Here is a 21,656-nt window from a genome sequence, read left to right on the forward strand (position 1 = left end):
TTTGGTATCTGATCTGAGTGTATTCGAATAACCTCAGGATTCACAACTGAATCTTATCGATTGAGGGGTCTGTAACCGATGTAGCCAAACCGGAAACTTCTCAAACTGGATAGCCAGTCACATCCGTTAATCGTTAACAACCGTAATAAGTACCCAAAGTGCACAGTACACTTATTGAAGTGTACTCAATCAATCATAAATTATTTCTAGGGCCCTTATTTACAAGTGCCTCAAAGGTCTTCACAAACCATGACATGCCCTGATCTGGAGCCGGGCAAGGAAAAAGTCCAAAAGCCTGAGATGAAGAAACGAGGAAATCTTGGGAAGGGTCCACAGATGCGGGGACCCCCTCCTGGGTGAGAGGTTCCAATAGATGCTGAGTGGGCACAGTTATTGAATTGTTACATTCATGATAATGAATGATGCGTAGAAATTTGACGGAAGTACAGAATTTGAACTCACAACCGACTAATATCAGGGCGGACACCAACCACAAGGCCACTGAGCAGGTTGAGTTTTGTTTAGTATCCGATTTGTGTGTACTCGAATAACCTCAGGATTCACAACTGAATCTTATCGATTGAGGGGTCTGTAACCGATGTAGCCAAACCGGGAACTTCTCAAACTGGATAGCCAGTCACATCCGTTAATCGTTAACAACCGTAATAAGTACCCAAAGTGCACAGTACACTTATTGAAATGTACTCAATCAATCAAATTGTATTTCTAGGGGACTTATTTACAAGTGCCTCAAACTATGACATGCCCTGATCTGGAGCCGGGCAAGGAAAAAGTCCAAAAGCCTGAGATGAAGAAACGAGGAAATCTTGGGAAGGGTCCACAGATGTGAGGACCCCCTCCTGGGTGAGAGGATCCAATAGATGCTGAGTGGGCACAGTTATTGAATTGTTACATTCATGATAATGAATGATGCGTAGAAATTTGACGGAAGTACGGAATTTGAACTCACGACCGACCGATATCAGGGTTACTGAGCAGGTTTACTTTAGTTTAGTTTCGTATTCGATTTGAGTGTACTCAAATAACCTCAGGATTCACAACTGAATCGTAACGATTGAGGGATCTGTAACCGATGAAGCCAAACAGGCAACTTCTCAAAACGGGTATCCAATCGCATCTGTTTATCGTTAACAACCCTACTAAGTACCCAATGTGCACAGTACTCTTATTGAAGTGTACTCAATCAGTCATAATTTATTCCTAGAGCCCTTATTTACAAGTGCCTTAAACTACGACATCCACTGATCTGGAACTGGGCAAGGAAAAACTCCAAAAGCCTTAGATGGAGAAAAGAAGAAACCTTGGGAAAGGTCCACAGATACGGGGACCCCTTCCTGGGTGACAGGCTCCAACGGATGCCGAGTGGGCACAGTTATTGAATTGTTACATTCATGGTAATGAATGATACAAAGAAATTTGACGGAAGTACGCAATTTGAACTCACGACCTACCGATCTCAGGGCGGACACTAACCACAAGGTCACTAAGCAGGTTTACTTTAGTTTAGTTTGGTATCCGATCTGAGTGTATTCGAATAACCTCAGGATTCACAACTGAATCTTATCGATTGAGGGGTCTGTAACCGATGTAGCCAAACCGGGAACTTCTCAAACTGGATAGCCAGTCACATCCGTTAATCGTTAACAACCGTAATAAGTACCCAAAGTGCACAGTACACTTATTGAAATGTACTCAATCAATCAAATTGTATTTCTAGGGGACTTATTTACAAGTGCCTCAAACTATGACATGCCCTGATCTGGAGCCGGGCAAGGAAAAAGTCCAAAAGCCTGAGATGAAGAAACGAGGAAATCTTGGGAAGGGTCCACAGATGTGAGGACCCCCTCCTGGGTGAGAGGTTCCAATAGATGCTGAGTGGGCACAGTTATTGAATTGTTACATTCATGGTAATGAATGATACAAAGAAATTTGACGGAAGTACGCAATTTGAACTCACGACCTACCGATCTCAGGGCGGACACTAACCACAAGGTCACTAAGCAGGTTTACTTTAGTTTAGTTTGGTATCCGATCTGAGTGTATTCGAATAACCTCAGGATTCACAACTGAATCTTATCGATTGAGGGGTCTGTAACCGATGTAGCCAAACCGGGAACTTCTCAAACTGGATAGCCAGTCACATCCGTTAGCCGTTAACAACCGTAATAAGTACCCAAAGTGCACAGTACACTTATTGAAGTGTACTCAATCAATCATAAATTATTTCTAGAGCCCTTATTTACAAGTGCCTCAAAGGTCTTCACAAACCATGACATCCCCTGATCTGGGCAAGGAAAAAGTCCACAATTCTGAGATGGAGAAAAGAAGAAACCTTGGGAAGGGTCCACAGATGCGGGGTGACAGGCTCCAATAGATGCCGAGTGGGCACAGGTATTGAATTGTTACATTCATGATAATGAATGATGCGTAGAAATTTGACGGAAGTACGGAATTTGAACTCACGACCGACCGATATCAGGGTTACTGAGCAGGTTTACTTTAGTTTAGTTTCGTATTCGATTTGAGTGTACTCAAATAACCTCAGGATTCACAACTGAATCGTAACGATTGAGGGATCTGTAACCGATGAAGCCAAACAGGCAACTTCTCAAAACGGGTATCCAATCGCATCTGTTTATCGTTAACAACCCTACTAAGTACCCAATGTGCACAGTACTCTTATTGAAGTGTACTCAATCAGTCATCATTTATTCCTAGAGCCCTTATTTACAAGTGCCTTAAACTACGACATCCCCTAATCTGGAACTGGGCAAGGAAAAACTCCAAAAGCCTTAGATGGAGAAAAGAAGAAACCTTGGGAAAGGTCCACAGATACGGGGACCCCTTCCTGGGTGACAGGCTCCAACGGATGCCGAGTGGGCACAGTTATTGAATTGTTACATTCATGATAATGAATGATACAAAGAAATTTGACGGAAGTACGCAATTTGAACTCACGACCTACCGATCTCAGGGCGGACACTAACCACAAGGTCACTAAGCAGGTTTACTTTAGTTTAGTTTGGTATCCGATCTGAGTGTATTCGAATAACCTCAGGATTCACAACTGAATCTTATCGATTGAGGGATCTGTAACCGATGTAGCCAAACCGGGAACTTCTCAAAGTGGATAGCCAGTCACATCCGTTAATCGTTAACAACCGTAATAAGTACCCAAAGTGCACAGTACACTTATTGAAGTGTACTCAATCAATCATAAATTATTTCTAGGGCCCTTATTTACAAGTGCCTCAAAGGTCTTCACAAACCATGACATCCCCTGATCTGGGCAAGGAAAAAGTCCAAAATTCTGAGATGGAGAAAAGAAGAAACCTTGGGAAGGGTCCACAGATGCGGGGTGACAGGCTCCAATAGATGCCGAGTGGGCACAGTTATTGAATTGTTACATTCATGATAATGAACGATGCATACAAGTCTGAAGGAAGTACGCAATTTGCCACACAGCCTCGGTGTGAGCGTGCAACAGGGAGGAAATGACAGCCAGCCAGAGCGAGAGAGCGAGGACGGCCAAAAGAGGGAAGAGTCACATGCTCGGAGGAAGAGGAGGCGGAGGCTCGTCACTGGCCGACGTCACGGAGACGCCCCCCTCCCTCCTCCACTACGACTCACATGACTGCAGCAGCTCTGTTCTGTAACTCGTCATGAGGAGTAGTATTACAATAAGCAGCCAGCAGGGGCGAGCGACGCACACACTGACAGAGGGGGAGAGAGAGAGTGAGGCTGCATAACACTAATAACCCTGAGTAAATATTAACACAGGTTTGTACAACACATAATATTCAGCATGGGAACTGATAACCCACCTTTTCCCCAATCCAATCATGCCTGTAATTCTAACAATGTACATTATTCACTACCATTGCTCCAACACCACCACCGGTGTTGACGTTCTCAACCTCCTCCTCGTCTCAAGTTGAAACATTCTGCATGCAAGGGGGACTTATTGTGCTTAGGGTGTTAAAATGTCTGCAGCCGGGCACTCATTGGGAGGATGACAGCGCGGGTGCTGTGGACAGCGTGGGCGGCAAGGTCATGTCACTGAATAGGTGGCGACGTGGGAATTGAACGGTCGATCATTTCATGGATGTTGCAGAATCTCAAAATGTAGTGCACCAGAAAGGTCAGTGCAGTGTGTGTGTGTGTGTGTGTGTGTGGTATAAATAGATCACAGGCTTCCACAGTCCCAACACACATATTTAAAGACCTACTGAAATGAGATTTTCTTTTTTAAACGGGGATAGCAGGTCCATTCTATGTGTCATACTTGATCATTTCGCGATATTGCCATATTTTTGCTGAAAGGATTTAGTAGAGAACATCCACGATAAAGTTCGCAACTTTTGGTCGCTAATAAAAAAGCCTTGCCTGTACCGGAAGTAGCAGAGGATGTGCGCGTGACGTCACGGGTTGTGGAGCTCCTCACATCTGAACATTGTTTACAATCATGGCCACCAGCAGCGAGAGCGATTCGGACCGAGAAAGCGACGATTTCCCCATTAACTTGAGGGAGGATGAAAGATTCGTGAATGAGGAAAGTGAGAGTGAAGGACTAGAAAGAAGAAAAAAAAAACAGGACAGTGGGAGCGATTCAGATGTTATAACACACATTTACTACGATAATTCTGGAAAATCCCTTATCTGCTTATTGTGTTACTAGTGTTTTAGTGAGATTATATGGTCGTATCTGAAAGGGGTGTGGTGACCGCCAGTGTCTTCGATGGAAGCCACGTTTCTCGACGAGGCAAGGCAGCCGGGCTGAGATTTATTTTTTTCCCCTCCTCCACGGTGTAAGCATCCGACGGTCGGGGGCGGCTGGTTGGAGGAGGCAAGAGAGTCCGCAGCTGCAGGAGGCACGGCGCAAGCCCTCCGCTCATAACTACGGTAAGAGCCGACTTAATACCACCATAATCTTACCGAAACCTGCCGGTTGACATGTGGTAGAGAACCATGTTCGCTTGACCGCTCTGTTAAATGATAAATGGGTTGTACTTGTATAGCGCTTTTCCACCTTCAAAGTACTCAAAGCGCTTTGACACTACTTCCACATTTACCCATTCACACACACATTCACACACTGATGGAGGGAGCTGCCATGCAAGGCGCCAACCAGCACTCATCAGGAGCAAGGGTGAAGTGTCTTGCACAGGACACAACGGACGTGACGAGGTTGGTACTAGGTGGGAATTGAACCAGGGACGCTCGGGTTGCGCACGGCCACTCTCCCCACTGCGCCACGCCGTCCCTAGTTCCATAGTAAAGCTTCACCGTCAGCTTTCGGGAATGTAAACAAGGAAACACCGGCTGTGTTTGTGTTGCTAAAGGCGGCCGCAATGCACCGCTTCCCAACTACATCTTTCTTCTTTGACGTCTCCATTATTGATTGAACAAATTGCAAAATATTCAGCAACACAGATGTCCAGAATACTGTGTCATTATGCGATTAAAGCAGACGACTTATAGCTGTGTTCGGTGCTGGATCAAAATGTCCGCTACAATCCGTGACGTCACAGGATACTTCGCGTGAAATTTAAAATTGCAATTTAGTAAATTAAAAAGGCCGTATTGGCATGTGTTGCAATGTTAATATTTCATTATTGACATATAAAGTATCAGACTGCGTGGTCGCTAGTAGTGGGTTTCAGTAGGACTTTAACCGGCTCTAAAAGATGATGCATTCACAGCATTGCCACAAAGTGATGCAGTGGAGGTGTGTGTGTGTGTGTGTGTGTGTGTGTGTGTGTGTGTGTGTGTGTGTGTGTGTGTAAGGTCTATAGATCTCACTGACAGCCAGTGTGGTTGTGTCGTGCGTGTTTGAGATGCGCAGCCCTTCAGTCAGGAGCAAGTTGAGGATTATATCCCTGATCCCTTACCGCTCTGTCCTGAGATTTATAAAAAATAAAGGCACCACCGCCAAACTACCGTTCGAAAACGCCCGATTTAAGACTTGCGTTGCAGTTTTCCCGCACGCACGCACGTCAGCGGCGCAACACACATCACGTCGCGTCCACGTCGTGTGTACGTGTGCGCGACGCGTCGTGGGGCTCAACTCGGCCGCTTCGGTAACAAGCGTGGAGCTGTCAAAGTTGCGGAGGGAGGTCGGTGCAACCAGGTGCATTGAACGCATCACGGAGTCCCGACTCATCTTGACAAGACAATCCGTTTAATAATCGCGATAGGCCGGTGCTGCGGAATGAACACACGCTCTTATGGAGAGATTGAGGGGAGAGCAGGAAGCACAACAATCGTGAGAGCTCGCCCGTCACGTGTTATGTAACCGAAGCCATTACGAAAACTGTTACGTATCCTGAAGGCAGCGCTTACATCAGGGGTGTCCAAACTTTTTCCACAGAGCACCAGAGACGGAAAAATATAAGCATGCGGAGCCATTTTGATATTTTTCACTTTCAAACATAACAAAATATATGGATTGTTTTATCCTTAGAGCTCCTGGGGAGCATAGAGGGTCTCAGTCACTAAAATGTTAAAAATAAGTCAAATTATTATTATTATTTTATTATTTAATGCTTACAGTAAATCTCTATATCAACTTGAGGTTGATAGAAAGTAAAACAAATAAGGTTTTATGCCTTTTCTGTCAAGGACAACTTTGTTTTTTATAGTAAAACTGAAATATGTAGTATTTAGATAGATAGATAGATAGATAGATAGATAGATCGATAGATAGATAGATAGTACTTTATTGATTCCTTCCGGAGAGTTCCTGTATTTAGCAATTAAAGCCCTCAAAGATCAATAGTGCAGGACGCCATTGATTTTAATAATTCAATTTTTTTGAGCCCGATTGTAGCTGAGATAGGCACCAGCGCCCCCCGTCACCCCAAAGGGAATACGTGGTAGAAAATGGATGGAGTAATCACAGTGAAAAGTTAAATAAAATCCTACTAAATATATTTCAGATCCAAAAGGTTCCCCACTCATTAGTTGTTGTTTTTTTACTTTTAACGCTTAAATTTCAAGATCAACTTGTCGATTTTAAGTTTGAACTATTATTTTGTTTGTTTTATGCTCTTTTGTCAAAAACTTTGATGTTTTTATACGGCAACCACACAACATATGGAATATTTTTTCCACATAAAACATTTTAAAGTGATAATTTTTAAGTAATAATTCATTATAACAATTTTTTTTGAGCAATGGAAAATAAAGAAAACTGCTTGCATGGCAGCTTTGTGTCAACACTGCCATTTTTTCTCATTAAAATTCACCTCATTATACTTTTTTTAAATGTTTTTTTTTTTTTTTTTAATTTTGCAATACTATCAATTTTGCAATTTTTTGCAGAATATGTGGCGGGCCGGTAAATGATTAGCTACGGGCCGCAAATGGCCCCCCGGGCCGCACTTTGGACACCTTACATAGTCGAGGGCACTCGAACGCTGCATCACCTTCCGTTTCTCGGTTGCCTAACTTGGGAGCGCCGCGGGCGGTCTGACTGCAGCAATTCCACCCGGTGGGGTGCAGGATCACCCCGGGGCGCCGTGACACGCAGCTCGGGCCGGCGTGGACGTGAACGCAACACTCCCACTCAACATGCACCAGCGTGCGCTTTATTCCACACCTGTGCACAAACAGCACATGCTTATCTTGTATATATATATATATATATATATATATATATATATATATGTGTGTGTGTGTGTGTGTCACGAAACGTGGTGGCTCTTCCCACCACGTGTACACGTCTGACGTATTCACGCTCAACTTCAATAAAAATGCGTCAAAAAGTTTCCAAAAGAGAGGCTCGACAGTCGCACTAAAGCCGCCAACAGGAGGCAGGCAGGCGGCCGTAGCTCCCACACACACCCCGGGGGCACATTTATCCTGACCAACACCAGCAGGTCCCACCTCCGAAAGACACGTGAACGCCACACGCCAAGACACCGTAGAGCTCCAGCAAACACGCCGGGCGAGATGCACGCTGTCAAGCCGGCGAAGGGCTCCCTCACGCCGGCCTCTCGGAACTCACGCGCCCGGTGACAAGCCAAGGCGTCCGAGCGGTGTGGAGGAAACCCCGGCAAAGTCCCCGAACGTCCATAGAAGTCTTACCTGGCTGTCCGGGTTCTCCGTCAGGTAATTGAAGACGAATGACGAGAGTTCCTCATCTAATAGTGGAGCGCAGTCCGCCATCTTCTAGTGAATGAACGCCGAGGAGACATACAGCGCGGTATAGCAGGGGGCTGCAGTGCCGCCGGCGGCCTTTAGGGGGCGCTTCTGTTTACACCTGCTCAATGGCACTGACGCGCGCGCATAGATCACTAACGGCCATTAACACTCCTCTAAATAAACACGGCATTAAATACTAAAATAAGCATCCATTAAAAATGGCCTGGCATCAAATAGTACACATTCATAGACACGTATATTAATTCACAAAGTAGCATGTCATGTCATGTAATATATCAGGGGTTCTCAACCTTTTTTCGGTGATGTACCCCATGTGAACATGTTTTAATTCTAATCCAGTGGTGTCCAAAGTGCGGCCCGGGGGCCATTTTTTAACGGCCCCACGGCACATTTTAAAAATACTATGGAAAAAAATTTAAAAAACATCCAAAAGTGGTATAAAAGAGCAAACAGGTTAAATATAACAAGAACATGTTGCAATGTTTACTCTAATAACACAAATCTGCCATGTCTCTTTCTTTAAAAAAAAAAATAGTGAATTAAAATCAATTATGGGCTTCACGGTGGCAGAGGGGTTAGTGCGCCTGCCTCACAATACGAAGTTCCTGCAGTCCTGGGTTCAAATCCAGGCTCGGGATCTTTTTATATATATAGATTTATTTATAAAGGTAAATTGAGCAAATTGGCTATTTCTGGCAATTTATTTAAGTGTGTATCAAAATGACAACCCTTCGCAAAAATCAGTACCCAAGAAGTAGCTCTTGGTTTCAAAAGGGTTGGTGACCCCTGCTCTAGGACAATTGTATTATTTATAAAAAAAAATTCTGGGCTTCACGGTGGCAGAGGGGTTAGTGCGCCTGCCTCACAATACGAAGTTCCTGCAGTCCTGGGTTCAAATCCAGGCTCGGGATCTTTCTGTGTGGAGTTTGCATGTTCTCCCCGTGAATGCGTGGGTTCCCTCCGGGTACTCCGGCTTCCTCCCACTTCCAAAGACATGCACCTGGGGATAGGTTGATTGGCAACACTAAATTGGCCCTAGTGTGTGAATGTGAGTGTGAATGTTGTCTGTCTATCTGTGTTGGCCCTGCGATGAGGTGGCGACTTGTCCAGGGTATACCCCGCCTTCCGCCCGATTGTAGCTGAGATAGGCGCCAGCGCCCCCCGCGACCCCAAAAGGGAATAAGCGGTAGAAAATGGATGGATGGAATCAATTATGAATTATTGACCAAATTCAAGGCTCCAATTACGTCACATTAAAGGCCTACTGAAAGCCACTACTAGCCACCACACAGTCTGATAGTTTATATATCAATGATGAAATATTAACATTGCAACACATGCCAATACGGCCTTTTTAGTTTACTAAATTGCAATTTTTAATTTCCCGGGAGTTTCTTGTTGAAAACGTCGCGGAATGATGACGTGTACGCGTGACGTCACGGACTGTTTGGAAATATTAGCGCTGCGCACACACACAGCTAAAAGTCATCTGCTTTAATCGCATAATTACACAGTATTTTGGGCATCCGTGTTGCTTAATCTTTTGCAATTTGTTCGATTAATAATGGAGAAGTCAAAGTAGAAAGATGAAGTGAATTGTATTTATATAGCGCTTTTCTCTAGTGACTCAAAGCGCTTTACATAGTGAAACCCAATATCTATGTTACATTTAAACCAGTGTGTGTGGCACTGGGAGCAGGTGGGTAAAATGTCTTGCCCAAGGACACAACGGAAGTGACTAAGATGGCGGAAGCGGGAATCAAACCTGCAACCGTCAAGTTGCTGGCACGACCACTCTACCAACCGAGCTACGCCGCCCCAGATGTAGTTGGGAAGCTTTAGCTTTTAGCCACACAAACACAATCAATTAATCAATCAATCAATGTTTACTTATATAGCCCTAAATCACTAGTGTCTCAAAGGGCTGCACAAACCACCACGACATCCTCGGTAGGCCCACATAAGGGCAAGGAAAACTCACACCCAGTGGGACATCGGTGACAATGATGACTATGAGAACCTTGGAGAGGAGGAAAGCAATGGATGTCGAGCGGGTCTAACATGATACTGCGAAAGTTCAATCTATAATGGATCCAACACAGCCGCGAGAGTCCAGTCCAAAGCGGATCCAACACAGCAGCGAGAGTTCCGTTCACAGCGGAGCCAGCAGGAAACCATCCCAAGCGGAGGCGGATCAGCAGCGCAGAGATGTCCCCAGCCGATACACAGGCAAGCAGTACATGGCCACCGGATCGGACCGGACCCCCTCCACAAGGGAGAGTGGGACATAGGAGAAAAAGAAAAGAAACGGCAGATCAACTGGTCTAAAAAGGGAGTCTATTTAAAGGCTAGAGTATACAAATGAGTTTTAAGGTGAGACTTAAATGCTTCTACTGAGGTGGCATCTCGAACTGTTACCGGGAGGGCATTCCAGAGTACTGGAGCCCGAACGGAAAACGCTCTATAGCCCGCAGACTTTTTTTGGGCTTTGGGAATCACTAATAAGCCCGAGTCCTTTGAACGCGGATTTCTTGCCGGGACATATGGTACAATACAATCGGCAAGATAGGATGGAGCTAGACCGTGTAGTATTTTATACGTAAGTAGTAAAACCTTAAAGTCACATCTTAAGTGCACAGGAAGCCAGTGCAGGTGAGCCAGTACAGGTGTAATCACAAGGTGATTCCTAGTTTAAAATTCCCGGAGGTGACGCTTTACTATTGATCAGAGCGGTCAAGCAAACATGGATCCCGACCAAATGTCAACCAGGAGTTTTCGGTGAGAAAATTGTGGTAAAAAGTCGCCACTTACCGGAGATCAGCTGAGCTTGTGCCGTCCGTACAGCTGCCGTCGACTTCCATTAGACACTGGTCTCAAAACACCTGTGGACACACCCTTCCGACTATCAGCTATGCCGACTGGGGCGGCATAGCTCGGTTGGTAGAGTGGCCGTGCCAGCAACTTGAGGGTTGCAGGTTCGATCCCCGCTTCCGCCATCTTAGTCACTGCCGTTGTGTCTTTGGGCAAGACACTTTACCCACCTGCTCCCAGTGCCACCCACACTGCTTTAAATGTAACTTAGATATTGGGTTTCACTATGTAAAGCACTTTGAGTCACTTGAGAAAAGCGCTATATAAATATAATTCACTTCACTTAACATCAGGTACTATTAAACTCACTAAAACACTAGCAACACAATAGAAAGATAAGGGATTTCCCAGAATTATCCGAGTAAATGTGTCTGAAAACATCTGAATCCGTCCCAATGCAATCGTCTTTTTTTTTAACTAGATTTTTTGTTTTCATTTTTTTCTAATCCGTCGCTATCAATATCCTCAAACACGAATCTTTCATCCTCACTCAAATTAATGGGGAAATTGTCGTTTTCTCGGTCCGAATTGCTCTTTTTGTTGGAGGCTCCCATTAAAAACAATGTGAGGATGTGAGGAGACTGACAACCCGTGACGTCATCGTCTGAGACTTCCGGTCAAGGCAGGGCTTTTCTGTTAGCGACCAAAAGTTGCAAACTTTATCGTGGATGTTCTCTACTAAATCCTTTCAGCAAAAATATGGCAATATGGCCAAATGATTAAGTATGACACATAGAATGGACCTGCTATCCCCCTTTAAATAAGAACATCTCATTTCAGTAGGCCTTTAAATATTCCACTTTGAGATCTTTTTTGGGGCAAATGTCGGATATTTTGTGTTTGCCATATAAAAAACTGAGGTGGTTTTTTTTTGTTTGTTTTTTTAAAGAATGGCCTAAAGCGAACAAAGAAAAAACATAAACAAAAAAAAAATACTATAATTGACGGATATATCTGAAGTTGATCTCGAGACCATTGTGTTCAAAGTAAACAGTAAAAAAAATATATATCTTTTTTTTTTTTTAACTCTTTAATGAGTAGGACCCATTTGGATCAGTGTGTTTTGTTTTTAAGTGTCATTGCACAAAAAATAATATTGAATTAAAATCAATGGTGTTATGAGTTGTTGACCTTTTTCTGGCTCCCATTATTATAAAATCTCAAACATTCAATCAATCAATCAATGTTTACTTATATAGCCCTAAATCCCTAGTGTCTCAAAGGGCTGCACAAACCACCACGACATCCTCGGTAGGCCCACATAAGGGCAAGGAAAACTCACACCCAGTGGGACGTCGGTGACAATGATGACTATGAGAACCTTGGAGAGGAGGAAAGCAATGGATGTCGAGCGGGTCTAACATGATACTGTGAAAGTTCAATCCACAATGGATCCAACACAGTCGCGAGAGTCCAGTCCAAAGCGGATCCAACACAGCAGCGAGAGTCCCGTTCACAGCGGAGCCAGCAGGAAACCATCCCAAGCGGAGGCGGATCAGCATCGCAGAGATGTCCCCAACCGATACACAGGCAAGCAGTACATGGCCACCGTATCGGACCGGACCCCCTCCACAAGGGAGAGACATTCTACTTTAAAATTTTATTGGGTGAAAATATTGCATATTTTGTGTTTTTTTTTCAATAAAAAAACATGGTTTTCTTTGACAAAAAGAGCATACAACTTAAATCTTTAAAAACGTCATATTGACAGATAGACCTAATGTTGATCTAGAGATTTAAAACTTGAATAATAATAAAAAGAATAATACTGAATAATGACACATTTTTAACATTTTATTTTTACCAAAACCCTTTGGGGTCCCTGGGATCAAGGCTGAGTGGAGGCCTAAATGTATATTTTTTTATACATATATTGTATTGGTTTTTAAAATAAATGCTTTGATTATTCAGTGCGCGGCCCTCAGTGGAAAAAGTTTGGACACCCCTGGCCTAATCAGAGCAAAGCATTTTTGGTTGAAAAAAAGAGATAAAGTAGTAAAATACAGCACTATGTCATCAGTTTATGATTTATTACATTTTATAACGGTGCAAAATATTGCTAATTTGTAGTGGTCTTTCTTGAACTATATGGAAAAAAATAAATAAAAAAATGTTGAAAAATAGACAACTGATTCAATTATAAATAAAAATTTCCACACATATAAGTAATCATCAACTTAAAGTGCCCTCTTTAGGTATTGTAATTGAGATCCATCTGGATTCATGAAGTTAATTCTAAACATTTCTTCACAAAAAAAGAAATCTTTAACATCAATATTTATGGAACATGTCCACAAAAAAATCTAGCTGTCAACACTGAATATTGCATTGTTGCTTTTCTTTTCGCAAAATTCATATTTTGTTGAAGTATTATTCAATAAATATATTTATAAAGGATTTTTGAATTGTTGCTATTTTCAGAATACTTTTTAAAAATCTCACGTTCCGCTTGGCATACCTTCAAGTACCGCCGGAGGTACACGTACCCCCATTTGTGAACCACTGTAATGCTATGTTATATCCATCCATCCATTTTCTACCCGTTGTGATATGAGTCACAGCTCATGTTATTCTATTCGGTGTTATGTGTTTTATGTTGCACGATTACACCCAGAAAAATTCCTAGTTTGTGAACCCGTTCTCAAACAATGGCAATAAAAACTATTCTGATTCTGATATATGTAATGTCATTTATTGCGCCAAATCTCATGGGAAGTAAACATCATATTGGTGTTAGCTTTCACTGTTATGCTGATGACACCCAACTCTACATGCCCCTAAAGCTGACCAACACGCCGGATTGTAGTCAGCTGGAGGCGTGTCTTAATGAAATTAAACAATGGATGTCCGCTAACTTTTTGCAACTCAACGCCAAAAAAACGGAAATGCTGATTATCGGTCCTGCTTGACACCGAACTCTATTTAATAATACAACTCTAACATTTGACAACCAAACAATTAAACAAGGCGACACGGTAAAGAATCTGGGTATTATTTTCGACCCAACTCTCTCCTTTGAGGCACACATTAAAAGCGTTACTAAAACGACCTTCTTTCATCTCCGTAATATCGCTAAAATTCGCTCCATTCTGTCCACTAAAGACGCTGAGATCATTATCCATGCGTTTGTTACGTCTCGCCTCGACTACTGTAACGTATTATTTTCGGGCCTCCCCATGTCTAGCATTAAAAGATTACAGTTGGTACAAAATGCGGCTGCTAGACTTTTGACAAGAACAAGAAAGTTTGATCACATTACGCCTGTACTGGCTCACCTGCACTGGCTTCCTGTGCACTTAAGATGTGACTTTAAGGTTTTACTACTTACGTATAAAATACTACACGGTCTAGCTCCATCCTATCTTGCCGATTGTATTGTACCATATGTCCTGGCAAGAAATCTGCGTTCAAAGGACTCCGGCTTATTAGTGATTCCCAAAGCCCAAAAAAAGTCTGCGGGCTATAGAGCGTTTTCATTTCGGGCTCCAGTACTCTGGAATGCCCTCCCGGTAACAGTTCGAGGGGCTACCTCAGTAGAAGCATTTAAGTCTCACCTTAAAACTCATCTGTATACTCTAGCCTTTAAATAGACCTCCTTTTTAGACCAGTTGATCTGCCGCTTCTTTTCTTTCTCCTATGTCCCCCCCTCCCTTGTGGAGGGGGTCCAGTCCGATCCGGTGGCCATGTACTGCTTGCCTGTGTATCGGTTGGGGACATCTCTGCGCTGCTGATCCGCCTCCGCTTGGGATGGTTTCCTGCTGGCTCCGCTGTGAACGGGACTCTCGCTGCTGTGTTGGATCCGCTTTGGCCTGGACTCTCGCGACTGTGTTGGATCCATTATGGATTGAACTTTCACAGTATCATGTTAGACCCGCTCGACATCCATTGCTTTCCTCCTCTCCAAGGTTCTCATAGTCATTATTGTCGCCGATGTCCCACTGGGTGTGAGTTTTCCTTGCCCTTACGTGGGCCTACCGAGGATGTCGTGGTGGTTTGTGCAGCCCTTTGAGACACTAGTGATTTAGGGCTATATAAGTAAACATTGATTGATTGATATACCGGGGGTGTCAAATGTACGGCCCGTGCGGTTACTTTGCTAAGGATAATAATGAGACCAATTTTTTATAATGAAATAAACTGCTGTTCTGAATGTGTCCACTAGCTGTCGCAAAAGCAATTTTTTTGTATCTTTGTAGACTATGCTACACATGCCATTCATCCATCCATCTTGCTTGGGTCGCGGGGGCAGCAGCATAAGCAGGGAAGCCCCAGACTTCCCTCTCCCCAGCAAACTTCGTCCAGCTCCTCCCGGGGGATCCCGAGGGGTTCCCAGGCCCAGCTGGGAGACATAGTCTTCCCAACGTGTCCTGGGTCTTCCCCGTATGTAAATGTGTATGTAAAAAAATAATAATAATAAAAATGACATGTTAGTGCATCACTGTACAACTCCTCTCTGGGATGGAGGGGGGTAGTAGAATGAAAGAGGATGCACAAATATTAACAACACTGAAATAAACTGCAACACAAAACAGTGCAATTAACAGTGCAATATATTTTCACAATCAATCAATCAAAGTTGACTTATATAGCCCTAAATCACAATTGTCTCAAAGGGCTGCACAAGCCACAACGTTTATGAGATCCCATGGTCATGGTCACTACTACATAGTTTCTCTTGTTATATTCTTATTTTTTACTGTTATATTATTATTATTATTGTTGCTTTTTATTTTTATTTTCTATTTTATTTACATTTTCAACCCCCATTAATTACGTTTTCTCTTTAAATTCAATCTCAATTCTGTACAGTGCTGCTGGAATTGTAATTTTCCTGAGGGAACTGTCCTGAAGTTATCAATAAAGCACTGTCTATCTATCAGTTAAGGAAAATGAGCAAACTACATAAATCAAATCCATCCATCTTCTTCCGCTTATCTGAGGTCGGGTCGCGGGGGCAGCAGCCTAAGCATGGAAGTCCAGATGTCATTTTGATATTTTTTTTTAAATCTTGATAGATTGAAAATAAACACCAATGATTGATTATTATATCATTCATTCAGAAAGTACAAATAACGACAAATAAAGATAGAATACTAGTTGTCGTCATTTTATTTCAGACCCAGGGTGAACCATATCACAGAAAAAGAAACCGTACAACAATAAAACACAAATACAATAAATACAATTTGAAAGAAAAACTTGTATACAAATAAAATAAATAAAAAAACACTAGTGGTACACGAACCACTAGTGGTACACGAACCACTAGTGGTACACGAACCACTAGTGGTACACGAACCACTAGTGGTACACATACCACTAGTGGTACACGAACCACTAGTGGTACACGAACCACTAGTGGTACACGAACCACTAGTGGTACACGAACCACTAGTGGTACACGAACCACTAGTGGTACACGAACCACTAGTGGTACACGAACCACTAGTGGTACACGAACCACTAGTGGTACACGAACCACTAGTGGTACACATACCACTAGTGGTACACATACCACTAGTGGTACACATACCACTAGTGGTACACAAACCACTAGTGGTACACATACCACTAGTGGTACACATACCACTAGTGGTACACGAACCACTAGTGGTACACGAACCACTAGTGGTACACGAACCACTAGTGGTATGTGTACCACTAGTGGTACACGAACCACTAGTGGTACACATACCACTAGTGGTACACATACCACTAGTGTACACGAACCACTAGTGGTACACGAACCACTAGTGGTACACGAACCACTAGTGGTACACGAACCACTAGTGGTACACGAACCACTAGTGGTACACGAACCACTAGTGGTACACGAACCACTAGTGGTACACGAACCACTAGTGGTACACGAACCACTAGTGGTACACGAACCACTAGTGGTACACGAACCACTAGTGGTACACGAACCACTAGTGGTACACGAACCACTAGTGGTACACGAACCACTAGTGGTACACGAACCACTAGTGGTACACATACCACTAGTGGTACACATACCACTAGTGGTACATGAACCACTAGTGGTACACATACCACTAGTGGTACACATACCACTTGTGGTACACGAACCACTAGTGGTATGTGTACCACTAGTGGTACACATACCACTAGTGGTACACATACCACTAGTGGTACACATACCACTGCTACGGAATCACTGCTTTAATTGTTGTGTTTATTTTTATTTTTACACTTCCTTGTGGTCGACATAACATTCTAATGTCGGTTTTTTGGTCAAAATGTTACATCGATTATTTTTTTACGGACCACCAGCCAGCCGCTTTCTGACAGTCTCTTCAGGATACACCATTTTGTGGGCGGTCTTATCTACGTGCCTCCACATGGGCTGACAAGCAACACTAAAAATGGTCCCTCATGTGTGAAAGTGAGTGTGAATGTTGTGTGTTTTTGTGAGAAGCTGAGAGAGGGACAAGCGGTAGGAAATGGACCGGCGCTTCAACACGATTGTTTACATTCAAAAGCTGTAGCTTGCATGTAGAATGTTTAGCTATTCCTCGTCCTCCAGTGATAACGATACATGAAAGAAACATACCGGTAGTTTATTTTCAGCCACGGATGCAAGGATTACGGACTTGGTTTTGCACTGTGGAGGGACGTTAGCCACGAGCGAGAATGCTGCATGACGGTGAAAACACGTTTGTTGGCTTTGCAGAGCACAGCGAGGATGTGTCATTACCACATTATAATACACCCTGTGGTTATATCATCCACATTGCGCAATCCTAGTAGGAACCACTGAGTGTAGACCAAGCAGGCCTTCAAAGTGCTCTATAAAACGTTCACATGGCTCGCACATGTGAACCGACTTCTGTTCACAATAGAACTTTCTCACAGCTTCCATACCCTCGCCTTCCTCATTCCTCTGCTGTGGTATCAGAAATGTGGGCCAGTGTATTTCTTTGTGGGCATGCCTTGACTAACTCCTCAAGGTTGGAATGTTCGGAAGGTAACAACATTTGGGCTGCAAAGGATTCCGTTGGCGTGGATTTGAAATCACGACGACACACACAAAAAAAAAAAAAATCAATCAATCAATCAATGTTTATTTATATAGCCCTAAATCACAAATGTCTCAAAGGACTGCACAAACTATTACGACTACAACATCCTCGGAAGAACCCACAAAAGGGCAAGGAAAACTCACACCCAGTGGGACGCCAGTGACAATGATGACTATGAGAAACCTTGGAGAGGACCTCAGAAGTGGGCAAGCCCCCCCCCCCCTCTAGGGGACCGAAAGCAATGGATGTCGAGCGGGTCTAACATGATACTGTGAAAGTTCAATCCATAGTGGCTCCAACACAGCCGCGAGAGTTCAGTTCAAAGCGGATCCAAGACAGCAGTGGGAGTCCCGTCCACAGGAAACCATCCCAAGCGGAGTCGGATCAGCATCGTAGAGATGTCCCCAACCGATACACAGGCGAGCGGTCCATCCTGGGTCCCGACTCTGGACAGCCATGGTCATCGGACCGGACCCCCTCCACATGGGAGGGGGGGACAGAGGAGAAAAAGAAAAGAAGCGGCAGATCAACTGGTCTAAAAAGGAGTTCTATTTAAAGGCCAGAGTATACAGATGAGTTTTAAGGTGAGACTTAAATGCTTCTACTGAGGTGGCATCTCGAACTGTTACCGGGAGGGCATTCCAGAGTACTGGAGCCCGAACGGAAAACGCTCTATAGCCCGCAGACTTTTTTTGGGCTCTAGGAATCACTAATAAGCCGGAGTCTTTTGAACGCAGATTTCTTGCCGGGACATATGGTACAATACAATCGGCAAGATAGGATGGAGCTAGACCGTGTAGTATTTTATACGTAATTAGTAAAACCTTAAAGTCACATCTTAAGTGCACAGGAAGCCAGTGCAGGTGAGCCAGTATAGGTATATATGTATGTATATATGTATATAAAGGTATATACAGTATAGGTATATATGTATGTATATATGTATATAAAGGTATATACAGTATAGGTATATATGTATGTATATATGTATATAAAGGTATATACAGTATAGGTATATATGTATGTATATATGTATATAAAGGTATATACAGTATAGGCGTAATGTGATCAAACTTTCTTGTTCTTGTCAAAAGTCTAGCAGCCGCATTTTGTACCAACTGTAATCTTTTAATGCTAGACATGGGGAGACACGAAAATAATACGTCACAGTAATCGAGACGAGGCGTAACAAACACATGGATAAGGATCTCAGCGTCTTTAGTGGACAGAATGGAGCGAATTTTAGCGATATTACGGAGATGAAAGAAGGCCGTTTTAGTAACGCTTTTAATGTGTGCCTCAAAGGAGAGAGTTGGGTCGAAGATAACACCCAGATTCTTTACCGTGTCGCCTTGTTTAATTGTTTGGTTGTCAAATGTTAGAGTTGTATAATTAAATAGAGGTCGGTGTCTAGCAGGACCGATAATCAGCATTTCCGTTTTTTTGGCGTTAAGTTGCAAAAAATTAGCGGACATCCATTGTTTAATTTCATTAAGACACGCCTCCAGCTGACTACAATCCGGCGTGTTGGTCAGCTTTAGGGGCATGTAGAGTTGGGTGTCATCAGCATAACAGTGAAAGCTAACACCGTATTTGCGTATGATGTCACCTAGCGGCAGCATGTAGATGCTGAAGAGTGCAGGGCCAAGGACCGAACCCTGGGGAACTCCATACGTTACCTTAACATAGTCCGAGGTCACATTGTTATGGGAGACGCACTGCATCCTGTCAGTAAGAAACATGGCAGAAATGTGCACAAAGCATTGTAGAAAAGCTGGTTATATTTTGTAAAACATCTTGATCGGCACCAACCACTGGACCGAAGTGGCACATCATGTATTAATTGTCTATCAAATACGGTAATATACCATTTTTATTGCACGAAATAAGAAACTATGTTTGTGTTTAACCCCCAAAAATGGGCCAGCCATCTATCCGACTTGAAAAGCTTCTCCTAATTCGGGTCGCGGGGGCAGCAGCCCAAGCAGAGAAACCCGGACTTCCTTCTCCCCAGCTACTTTGTCCGATCCAGTGACGTTCCCAGTCCAGCTGGGAGAGCTAGTCTCTCCACCGTTATTTTTTTAAGTATTAATCTAACACTTGATTTCCATCATATCGTATATATACATATATATGTACATACACATATACATATATACACATATTCGTATATACATTTATACACATATACATTTATACGTATATAAGTATATATGTATACATGTTTATACATATATACACATATACGTATACATATTGTGGCCATTTTTGTTACATCTGACATCACAAGGACAAAGATAAGACCTCCTGGAGGAAAGTTCTGTGGTCAGATGAAACAAAAATGGAGCTGTTTGGCCACAATACCCAGCAATATCTACTCAGTGGCCTAGTGGTTAGAGCAGGGGAGTCAAACTCAAATACAGAGTGGGCCAAAATGTTAAACTGAACAAAGCCGCGGGCCAAGGTTGAACAAATGAACCTTCTAATAGGGACCCAAACAAGTTTTGCATTGAATATTGAACGAGCAAGGCTTGTATAACTTTATAGTGACATGCAAAATCGATTTTCAAATATTGTAGCATCCCGGAAGAGTTTTGGGTATTTGTTCTGTTGTGTTTATGTTCTGTTACGGTGCAGATGTTCTCTCTAAATGTGGTTGTCATTCTTGTTTGGTGTGGGTTCACAGTGTGGCGCATATTTGTAACAGTGTTAAAGTTGTTTAAACGGCCACCCTCAGTGTGACATGTATGACTGTTGACCAAGTATGCCTTGCATTCTCTTGCTTGTGTGTAAAGTCCACATATGGTATGTGACTGGGCCGACACAACGTTTGTATGGAGAAAAAGCGGACAGGACGACAGGTTGTAGAGGACATTGAATGCAGTGCCTAAAGGCACGTCCCCAATGATGTTGTTTGGGTGGAAATCGAGAGAAATTCGGGAGAATGGTTGCCCCGGGTGATTTTCGGCAAGGGCACTGAAATTCGGGAGTCTCCCGGGAAAATCGGGAGGGTTGGTAAGTATGAGTATTAGCGGTGAATGCCGTGTTATAATACCGGCGGGCCAGATCTAATGTTAATTTGATATTGCCTCAAGGGCCAAAATAATCTAGAGTTTGACACCCATGGGTTAGAGCAGGGGTAGGGAACCTATGGCTCTAGAGCCAGATGTGGCTCTTTTGATGACTGCATCTGGCTCTCAGATAAATCTGAGCTGACATTTCTTAACACCATAAGTAATGAATAATTCCACTGGTAATCACAGTGTTAAAAGTAACGTTCAAAATATAAAACATTCTCATGCTTTTTTTATGTTCAAGAAGTTGTGTTAATGGTAAGAAGTAATTTATTTATTATTGGTTAGTGTGGGGGTTCTTCAGACCACCAAGAGCCTGTTTTAGGGTTACAATATTGTTTTATTTTATTTTTCTCTCAGGTGCTTTCCAGCAATTGTCTTTTTCTCTTTCGTCCTCACTCGCGCTCTGGCTCCAGCCTCAATCCCGTCTCTCCTCCTGGCTGCTGCTTATAACAGAGCGACAGGTGATTAGATAACAAGG

General features: G+C 43.2%; 1 protein-coding gene across 1 annotated transcript in view; it reads right to left on the minus strand.

Annotated features, from left to right (window-relative positions):
- Positions 1 to 8,257, minus strand: part of ppargc1b (peroxisome proliferator-activated receptor gamma, coactivator 1 beta) — a 289,635-nt gene extending 281,378 nt beyond the window's left edge. Inside the window, exon 1 of the mRNA XM_061892170.1 lies at positions 8,110 to 8,257. Within this exon, the coding sequence (XP_061748154.1) occupies positions 8,110 to 8,190 (81 nt within the window). The 5' untranslated portion in view covers positions 8,191 to 8,257. The remainder of the gene's footprint in view (positions 1 to 8,109) is intronic.
- Between the last annotated feature and the right edge of the window lie 13,399 nt (positions 8,258 to 21,656).

The sequence above is a fragment of the Nerophis ophidion genome, linkage group LG29 (genome assembly GCF_033978795.1).
Source record: "Nerophis ophidion isolate RoL-2023_Sa linkage group LG29, RoL_Noph_v1.0, whole genome shotgun sequence".
In the NCBI taxonomy this organism is placed as follows: Eukaryota; Metazoa; Chordata; class Actinopteri; order Syngnathiformes; family Syngnathidae; genus Nerophis; species Nerophis ophidion.